General features: G+C 41.0%; 1 protein-coding gene across 1 annotated transcript in view; it reads right to left on the bottom strand.

The window, feature by feature from the left end:
- The window catches only part of slc40a1 (solute carrier family 40 member 1), a 38,014-nt gene extending 27,906 nt beyond the window's left edge, over positions 1 to 10,108 (bottom strand). The window contains exons 1-2 of the mRNA XM_078404096.1: positions 9,565 to 10,108; positions 9,350 to 9,417 (exon numbers count right to left, since the gene is read on the bottom strand). Of these exons, the coding sequence (XP_078260222.1) occupies positions 9,350 to 9,417; positions 9,565 to 9,607 (111 nt within the window). The 5' untranslated portion in view covers positions 9,608 to 10,108. The remainder of the gene's footprint in view (positions 1 to 9,349; positions 9,418 to 9,564) is intronic.
- Positions 10,109 to 10,833: the final 725 nt, after the last annotated feature.

A 10,833-nucleotide genomic window follows, 5' to 3' on the forward strand; every position in this document is an offset into this window, starting at 1 on the left:
AGGCTGTGGAGGCAAAGCCAGTGGATATTTTTAAGGTATAGATAGATTATTGTTTAGTACAGGTGTCAGAGGTTATGGGGAGAAGGCAGGAGAATGGGGTTAGGAGGGAGAGATAGATCAGCTATGATTGAATGGCGGAGTAGACTTGATGGGCCAAATGGCCAAATTCTACTCCTATCACTTTTGACCTGATGACCTTATAGGTTTCACGTTCAGCTTTTCTTGCATCCACTTTATGTCTGCTTGCTTCACATTTTCACTTCCTTTTTCAATAGGTGATGCAAGCGAGTGAGCACAGTCACAAGAGCTGGAAGGAGCTTCATAGTTCTGCACATTTTCAGATATGACTTTAGGTTTGCTACGTATTCAGGCTTTGGCGCATTAGTGACAGCTTCAATGATTGTAGTGTATCCTTCAAACCGAGGAATGCTATTTCTCATTGCAGAAATGCAATCATTTAATTTGCTTCAATTTCGCATTGAGGTAACTATTTTTTTCTTTCTACTTGTTTCTTTCTCTCTTTTCTTTCCACAAGTTCGCAGACAACACCACCGCAGTGGCCAGATATCAAATAACGACGAGACGGAGCACAGGAAAGAGATTGAGAACTTCGTAATCTGGTGCCAAAACAACAACCCATTCCTTCAATGTCAGCAAGACTCGTGATTGACTTCAGGAAGTGAAGCAGTACACACATCCCAGAATGCATTGATGGTGCTGAAGTAGAGATGGTCAAAAGCTTCAAGTTCTTAGGAGTAAATATAACCACCAATGTGTCCTTGACCAGCCACATGAAAGCAGTGGCTAAGAAATCACACTAATGCCTCTGCTTCCTTAGAAGGCTTAGTTAGTTTAGCATGTCCCCATCAACCCTCGATGCACCGTAGAAACATTTTATCGAGATGCATCACAGTATAGTTTGGCAATAGCTCCATCCAAAATTGCAAGCAGTTACAGAGTTGTGGACGTAGCCCAGATCATCGCACAAAGCAACCTCCCTTCCAATTTAATTAATATTTAATAATTAATATTTTTGAATATAGAACAGCACAGCACAGGCCCTGATGCCACAACCAACTCTTATGTCCTGTACATAATCTATATCCTTCCATTCCCTGCATATCCATATACCCTTCCAAAAGTCTCTTAAATGTCACTATTGTATCTGCCTCTACCATCACCCCAGACACCCACAAAAAAACCCGAATTAAAAATCCTGCCCTGCACATTTCTATTAAACTTTGCTCTGCTCACATTAAAGCTATGCCCTCTAGTATTTGATATTTCTTTCTCGGGAGAAAAGGTGCAACTGTCTACCCTATCTATGCCTCTCATAACGTCATGTGCTTCTATCAGGGTTCTTCTCAACTTTCAGTATTCCAAAGAAAATATTCCAAGTCCGTCCAGCCATTTCCTCTAGCTGATATGTAGGTTAATAGGTATGTAGGTATGTAGGTTAATTGGCTGGGTAAATGTAAAAATTGTCCCTAGTGGGTGTAGGATAGTGTTAATGTACGGGGATCGTTGGGCGGCACGGACTTGGTGGGCCGAAAAGGCCTGTTTCCGGCTGTATATATATGATATGATGATATGATATGATATCCTCAAATCCAGGCATCATTCTGATAAATGTCCTCTGCACCCTTTACAAAGCCTCCACGTCCTTCCTGTTTGGGGACGACCAGAACTGCACACAGACTGCTCCAAATGCAGTCTAATCAAAGTCCTATAAAGTTGCATCATGACTTCCCGACTCTTATACTCGATGCCACTCTACCAGTATTGCCACTTTCAGGGAGTTAGGGATTTGGACCTCAAGATCCTTCTGCACATGTGCTGTTCAGGTCTTGCCATGATTACATGCACAAATGAAGCAAAAATGGTGATAGATGGTGCTCATAATCTGTGGCATGATTTAGTGTGTCTCAGTCTTCACACACGGTTTTGTTTGTCTGCTGAACAACAACTATTAAAGTGGCTCACAAGCATGTAATTTTTTTTCTACTTTATCCAGTTCCTTCTTCATTTCAAATGCATGGGACTGTTCTAGGTTAGCAGTAAGCACACTTTGTATCTGGTCAGATCCTGTTACAAAACGTTTTTCTTTAGCAGCTGAAACACTTCGCTGTTCAAAAACTGGCAAGAACTATAGTGAGCGATAGCAATTTCAACACCTGCTTCTGTTTGAAGTGATCTCGCTGGAATGTTTCAGATTCGGTTTGATTGCCTCGGACTTTGTCACTCTGAGCAGACTGCAGCTATTCCCAGTTGCATTTGATAGACAACATTCTCCAGCATTCTTGCATTCCATTTCCATTGACACAGCAATTTTCCATGCAGGTTCAAGTCATGTTTTACATGTTCAGCACTGAATTCCAACAAGCAAAAAAGAAAGATATTGTGGTGCAGATGGGTTGAGATTTAATGCAAACATAGAGGAAGGGAAGTAATGTTACATCATTATTTTGTTTCAGTATTTGTCACTGAACACAAGTGCCCTCTTCCACTTTGCACTGTGATTTGTACACCTGCAATTCCTCCATCCTTCATTACCTTTCAATGTTCACAGCTGATAGTACACCATGAATCCATTTTCTGATCTAATCCCTGTAATCTCTGATTGTCTTAATGTTCAATGCATTGGTGCTCTCAGAACAGAAAATATTCATTGGCTGAGGCTTTGATTCATGGGGTACAGAAATTCAAAGGTCTATAATTCGTATCTTGAAGATATCTCTCTTTACCTTTGTTGTAAATTACAATCGCTTCTCCATGGAGATACTTACATCATTACCCAAGAGGCAACAAGTATATGCACCTTCATTTCAACAATTTGCAGAAGGCTGAAGCAATCTCTAAGCACCTAACTTGTCAATCCCCCTAAATTAGATCATTTCTTACACTTCTAAACTCCAATAAGTATATAGCTATCTTACACATTATTTCCTCAAAGGACAACCAACTCATCCCAGGAATCAACCCAATCAATCTACACTGCATTCTCCCAAAGCAAGTTAGTCTTTCTTTATATTTAGAGCTCGGTACTCTGAAAGACTTCCATGCAACCCCAGCAAACTTCAATGTGCTGGAGGAACTCAAAGAAGGAAATGGACAGATGATGTTTTGGGTCAGGACCCTTCTTAACACTGATGGTGTAGGATGAAGAAAGCTGGAGAAGAGGAGTGGGAATGGGGCAAAGCTTGGGAAGTGATAGATGGATACAGGTAAGGTGGGGGTCTGAGCAAAATTAGTAACCTTTTGCGTCTCAGCAAAATTTCCTTGCCTTTGTATACCGACCTCCTTGCAATAAAGATTAATATACCATTGTCTTTCTAATCACCCAGTTATCTGCATATTTACTTTGTGTGTATTATGAACTCACACGCCATGAGTCCCTTGTACATCAACTTTTACTAGTAGCTTATAATTTAATAGGCATTTTTATTTTTTATTTTAACTAGTAAAGCAAACAAAAATCAAATTTCCCACCATTATTTTCCACCTTTTATCTTGTAGTCCACTCAATGACAACTCTTTATATCCTAATAGTCCATTTTTCCATCAAAGCATTATATCATCAAATAAATTGAATGAGGTCCCTACATTAAGGACCCTACATAAATAGATTATTATAATGGAGGACTCTTTGATACCCCATCAGTGACACTTTGCCAACCTTATATAGATCTATTTAATTCTACTCTTTGTTTACTGACCATTAACTAATCTTCTGTCCAATCTTAAAATGCCTTGTCTTACTTTTTTGTCGTCAAGCCCTTAGCCCAATGTAATGTCTTGACATTTTGTCCTGTATCTTATCAAAAGCTTTTTGATTGCCCTTGAGAAAACCTGAGTAGTCACATGATGTTGTTTTTTTTAAGTGCACCGTCACCACGGGCATGCACCACATACAGTTCAGGTCACCATAATATAACAGAAATAAACAGTGGAGGGAGTGCATAAAATATTTACGGACTTGACTCTAGCACAATGAGGTTACACTTATGAAAAAGTAAACTTTTTGAGGTTCTATTCTTTTGAAGAGAGAAGATATTAGGGGTGACCTAATGATTGGTCGAGCCCAGAAACCAGGGGCCACAGTTTAAGAATAATGGGGAGGCCATTTAAAACTGAGATGAGAAAAAACTTTTTCACCCAGAGAGTTGTGAATTTGTGGAATTCTCTGCCACAGAAGGCAGTAGAGGCCAATTCACTGGATGAAATTAAAAGAGAGTTAGATAGAGCTCTAGGGGCTAGCGGAATCAAGGGATATGGGGAGAAGGCATGCACGGGTTACTGATTGTGGATGATCAGCCATGATCACAATGAATGGTGGTGCTGGCTCGAAGGGCCAACTGGCCTCCTCCTGCGCCTATTTTCTATGTTTCTACGTTTCTATGAAAATGTAGCTGGGCTGATTGGTAAATCTGTGAACAACACACAAGTTGGCAGAGTTGTTGGTCCTGGTAGAATAGGCTCATATTGCAGACAGACAAGATTACTTGAGTGTACAAAATCAAAAAGAAAAATATAGTACTCTTGGATCTCAAATGCACTGTATCATATCTCAAATTAATTTAAAGCAGAATAAGAGAGTACCACCAAACATCTATAATTGCAAAACTTTCCGGGTGAAAGTTCGATTAGTTGTAAAACAGACTTGCTTGCCCAGATAAATGCTTTCAGCAAATGCCCACTGTATCATCTTTTTGGGGAGAGAAGATGGGATGCATGAACTTTTTCAATAGAATCAAAAGCTTTTTTTCTTGCGTTGTAATGTTAATTATATTCTGTATAATGAACCTATGGCACAGGAAAGCCATTTATTTTCCAGCAACACTAAACCATCTCCTAGCCACTCTATAGACTTTTCTTTGGTTGGATAGAATGCAACAAAAAACTTTTCACTGTACCTCAGTACACGAGACCCTAATAAACTAAACTAAAGTAAACCAAACTAAACTGAAGAGGCTAAATCTCCTGGTAACTAAAGAATGCAAAACAGAAAGAAGACCTGACATTCAGCAAAATTAATAACTGCAAAGCAGAATCAACGTGTAAAAAAGGAAAAATACAAGGGAATACACAAGCAATATGTAATGCAGGTTTTCATTAAGAAATTATATCACATGAGAGGAAGAAAACTGAAAATAGTTAAGATCAGGTGAAAGACAAACTGTTGCAAGATTTTTTTATGTGACATTTTACTTTCTATGCTTTTTAAGTCTGATTATGGTATCTTTTTTCCTTTGATAGATTTACAGTTGATTTTGGTAAGCCTACCGTCTCCAACAGTTGATGTCTCCAACAGTTTTATTCTTGTTTCTCAGTCTCATAATAGCTCCTTTGACTTTCATTGGCACAACTTTGGTCCTCATGTTGATAAACAGCAATAAAAGTTTACAAAGACTGGAGGAAAGACTAGGTGCTGAGAGCTCTCTTATACTTGCATTAAGAAGGCATTTAAACACACCTGAGCAATTACAAACACCGTGAAGCCATGTGTCCCAAACATTATGGTGCCCTGAAATGGGGGGACTATGTATAAACACAGCTGTAATTTCTACATGGTGAAACCAAAATGTATTAAAATACCCTTTAATAAAATCTGACAATGTGCACTTTAACCGCATGTGATTTTTTTCTATTACAAATCTCAAATTGTGGAGTACAGAGGCAAATAAATAAATGATGGGTCTTTGTCCCAAACATTATGGAGAGCACTGTACCTTTGGAATGCACTCGCTGTTGTTCTATATGCAAAATACAGCAACCAATTTATGCACAGGCAGGTTCAACAAATAGCAATAAAATAAATAACCAATTGATCTTACTTTGGATATGTTAGTTGAATGAAGAATGTTGCCGAGAGAGAACTCACTGCACATTTATGAATGGTGTTATGTGTTTTGTACATTCAACTGAAGAACCAAGCAAGGCTTCGCTTTCATGTTTCACCCAAAAAAACACCGGCCAACAAGGTCCTAGCTACACTAGTCCCAGTTGCCTGCGCTTGGTCCATATCTCTCCAAACCTGTCCTATCCATGTACCTGTCTAACTATTTCTTAAACAGATGGGATAGTCCCAGCCTCAACTACCTCCTCTGGCAGCATGTTCCATCCTTTGTGTGAAAAGGTTACCCCTCAGATTCCTAGTAAATCTTTTCCCCCTCACCTTGAACCTATGTCCTCTGGTCCTCGATTCCCCTACTCTGGGCAAGAGACTCTGTGCATCTACCCGATCTATTCCTCTCATGATTTTGCACACCTCTATAAGATCCCCCCTCATCCTCCTGCACTCCATGGAATAGAGACGCAGTCTACTCAACCTCTCCCTTTAGCTCACACCCTCTAGTCCTGGCAACATCCTCGTAAATCTTTTCTGAACCCTTGCAAGCTTGACAATATCTTTCCAATAACATGGTGCCCAGAATAGAATGCAATATTCTCGATGCGGTCTCACCAACGTCTTATACAACTGCATCATGAACTCCCAACTTCTATACTCAATACTCTGACTGATGAACACCAAAGCGCCAAAAGCCTTTTTGACCACCTTATCTACCTGCGACTCGACCTTCAAGTAACCATGCGCTTATACTCCTAGATCCCTCTACTCTACAACACTACCCAGAGGCCTATCATTTACTGTGTACCATTTACGATGTCCCAAAATGCAATACCTCACACTTTGTATTAAATTACATCAACTTTCAAGTCCAAACTTTGATTCAGAGACCTAATTGTAAACCTAATTGATATTCAAATTTTAATTTATTAAGTAAAAAGTTAAGAATGAGATACCAAAAGAAAACAAATTTTCATTTTACTATTCCAGTGCATTTAAAATGAAGCAGTTGAATGAAATTCCTAATTATTTGCAGTCACATTCCCAGGAAATTAGGATAAATAAATTACCTTCTCAAATCAAAGTAAAATTTCTATTTCCGTGAGTGGTTAGTAAGGCATCTCCTCACACAAAGACTTTCCTGATTAATCCAAACATACCATCTCAACCTTGTGGTTCCATGAACTGGGAAGCACTGCATTTGCATTTCAAATGTCTAAAATTTCATTTTACATTCTTCAGGGATGTGCGAGGACATCAGATTCAGCCGACTAAACATCATCCAGTCTGCATTCTGCTCTAGGGAACACAGGATGTAATTTGGTCTGAAGATAGACACAAAATGCTGGAGTAACTCTGGGCGACAGGCAGCATCTCTGGAGAGAAGGAATGGGTGACGTTTTGGGTTGAGACCCTTCTTCAGACTGGATTTTCCAAGAATAATTTAGCAGGTCAAAAAATATGCTGCTGTTTCTCCAAGGGTTGGAAATTAATTTCAAGAGTTATCCAATCCCCTTCCAAAAACCTTGGTCTTGTCCAGAAAATCACAACATTTTTTCATCTGTCTAATTTTTTTCATCTGTCTACATTCAAGCTTATATTCCCAGATGAATGAGGAATTTCTCCTTGATATTTTCTTAATGTTTCAACTAGATCACATTACTTGTTTGTAAAAGAAAATAACTGCAGATGCTGGTACAAATCGAAGGTATTTATTCACAAAATGCTGGAGTAACTCCGCAGGTCAGGCAGCATCTCGGTAGAGAAGGAATGGGCGACGTTTTTGGGTCGAGACCCTTCTTCAGACTGAAGAAGGGTCTCAACCCGAAACGTCGGCCATTCCTTCTCTCCCGAGATGCTGCCTGACCTGCTGAGTTACTCCAGCATTTTGTGAATAAATACCTTACTTGTTTGTAAAGGTCACCTGATCAATATCTGAAATTTGAAATAAATACATTTTATGTGAATAGTTATGGAAAGTCACGGAGATATAGTTTCCTCTGATGGATTAAACTGATTTTGCAAATCCCTCCAAAATTAGGCATTAGTTTGGGTGTTCAGTGCCCAGTGCTGACCTGCTCACTCACTTGCTCATTCTGGTCTGGAAGAGAGAGAGTCAGCTGAGACCATCACATAGGGGGATGGGTCAATGTAGGCCCCCGGTCAATGACTGTCAGAGCAGGGGGGGAAATGGTGAGTCTGATAGATCATCTGCAAGGTTTTTATGCCCTGTTTGCCTGCCCAGCTCCTGAAGATGGAATGGGCTGAGAGTCAGGTTCCTTGCCTTCCCCCATACTAGGTGTGAGAGGGAACAAATCAGCCTCAAAGCCCTGCTCCAGGCTATTACTGCCATCCCTTCTCACTCCTCAGTGCTCAGTGAGGGAAGATGGTTATGAATGAGGTGCGACAACAACAGATTCATAACAAGGACTGTAAGAGTACACAATTATGGACCTAATGTGCTACAATGCTGAGAGCTATATTCTGCACTTTGTATCTTTCCTTTTGCTCTACCTTTGTACTTGAGTTTGACTTAATTGTATTTAAGTATAGTATTGTCTGAGCTGTTCGGACAGTATGCAAAAACAAAGCCTTTCACTGTACCTTGGTACACATAACAATAATAAACCTAAGCCATTATCAGCAAGCAAAAGATGTTTGAGCAAAATATGAAAAGAGCTTGCATGATTTTCTCTTTTACAATTGCAAATAGTAATTTTTGAAATGATTGATAAAATGCCAACATCAGTGTCCCACAATATTGCCCATCTTATCCATAACTTTGCTGCAATTTTTCGAAGTTCACCTGCAGTTTCAAGTCCGACCTTATTCAAGTGGACCAGCAAAATACCGGACTGTTTGCAAAAGAAACACAATTACCATTTTATACCAGCGGTCAGGCTGAGGTGATTTCACACCAATCTATGACTGTGGTTTTGGCAGATTCACAACATGGACTGCAAGACCACACAATTTTGGAGCTGAAGATAGACACAAAAAGCTGGAGTAACTCAGCGGGGACAGGCAGCATCTCTGGAGAAAAGGAATGGCCAATGTTTAGGGTCGAGACCCTTCTTTAGACAGACCTGAATAGTCACCCATTCCTTCTCTCTAGAGATGCTGCCTGTCACGCTGAGTTACTCCAGCTTTCTGTATCTATCTTCCCTCTAAACCAGCATCTGCAGTTCCTTCCTACACAATTATGGAGCTGATGTGCTACAATGCTGAGAGCCATATTCTGCACTCTCTATCTGCCCCTTTGCCCTACCTTTGCAGAGTTTGGCTTGATTTCATTTATGTATAGTATTACCTGATCCGTTTGGATAGAAACACAATTGCACAAAGACAGATATTACCATTAAATACCAACGGTCAGGCTGGCCGTTCACACAAATCCATGACTGAGGTTTGGCAGATGAATCCTTACCCTCACTAACCTGTTGTCATCTGAAAGGAGGAAACAGAAGCAAACAAGACCCTGGGCTTTGCAGCCCAACTTACCCATGAAGACAGACCGTGGCACAGGTAAATGAGAAACCCAGTGGTCTTGAAGTAGCCCAGGAAAGAAGCTGTCATTCAAGGAGGAACGAAAAACAAAATTACCTTTCAAATGACATCAATTAAAAGAAGCTTAATTTGTCCCTAACCAATATTGATGCTTATTGACTGGATGTATTCATTAGTCTCAAGTGTAAAAGAAGTTGTCATCAACTTACCACAACACCCCTTCTTATTCGCCCCTCTTTCCGACTTCTCCATGTTTAAAGGTAGACTTTGTTTTTTTTCCCCACACCTGACAGTTTGTTATCAGTTTGTTATCTAGCTCTTCTGACTGTAAAATTTAATTTAAATTCTTTCATTTAAACAAAAATATAAGATTTTGGGGTTTTTTTAAATTTATTTTTTAAAACGCCTCTCTAATAAAAAAATAAAAAACACACAGTTTCTGGGGGGGGGGGGAATAAAGCGCCGCCGGATGTTTTTGCTGCTTGGGCTTCCAGACTTAGCTAGCACTGTAGCTGAAGTCTGAAAAGAAGTTGTTGCTAAAACAAGACGACGGCTCCACACGCCGCCACTTTCATCCGAGCTGAGCTGCGCGGTCCGGCAACCGAATCCCAAAAGATCACATCGTTTTGGAGCTTTGAAAGCTGTGATCAAAGGTGTTTCCTGAAGGGAGAGTCCGGCCCCGTGACGTGCATCTGTGCGGAGTAAGTCCCCCCTCGCTCCTTAGCCGGAGACTGCTCCACACAACGCCACAGATGTCCACACACACAAGCCCAGCCAACCAACCCCCTCCTACCAGGTCCAGCTCCGCCCAGGCATACACTGCTCCTGCAGGCAGCTTCCCCCTCTCGGTGAAAACAACACCGGCAATCAAACCGGCTCCATGCACCAAGAGATACATACTCTCTTGCCCAGAGTTGGGGAATCGAGGACCAAGGAGGGTCTCGACTCCGAAAAGTCGCCCATTCCTTCTCTCCCGAGACGCTGCCTGACCTGCTGAGTTACTCCAGCATTTTGTGAATAAATATCTTCGATTTGTTCCAGCATCTGCAGTTATCTTCTTATACTAGATGCACCAAGAGATACTCTCTGGCCCAGAGTAGGGGAATCGAGGACCAAGAAGGGTCTCGACTCCGAAAAGTCACCCATTCCCTCTCTCCATAGAAACATAGAAAACAGGTGCAGGAGTAGGTCATTCGGCCCTTCGAGCCAGCACTGCCATTCAATATGATCATGGCTGATCATCCAACTCAGTATCCCGTACCTGCCTTCTCCCCATACCCCCTGATCCCCCTGAATGGGGAGAAGGCAGGAACGGGGTACTGATTGAGAATGATCAGCCATGATCACATTGAATGGTGGTGCTGGCTCGAAGGGCCGAATGGCCTCCTCCTGCACCTATTGTCTATTGCCACAAGGGCCACATCTAACTCCCTGTTAAATATAGCCAATGAACTGGCCTCAACTGGCCTCCAGACATG

This window comes from Rhinoraja longicauda, chromosome 8 (genome assembly GCF_053455715.1).
Source record: "Rhinoraja longicauda isolate Sanriku21f chromosome 8, sRhiLon1.1, whole genome shotgun sequence".
NCBI classification, from domain to species: domain Eukaryota; kingdom Metazoa; phylum Chordata; class Chondrichthyes; order Rajiformes; family Arhynchobatidae; genus Rhinoraja; species Rhinoraja longicauda.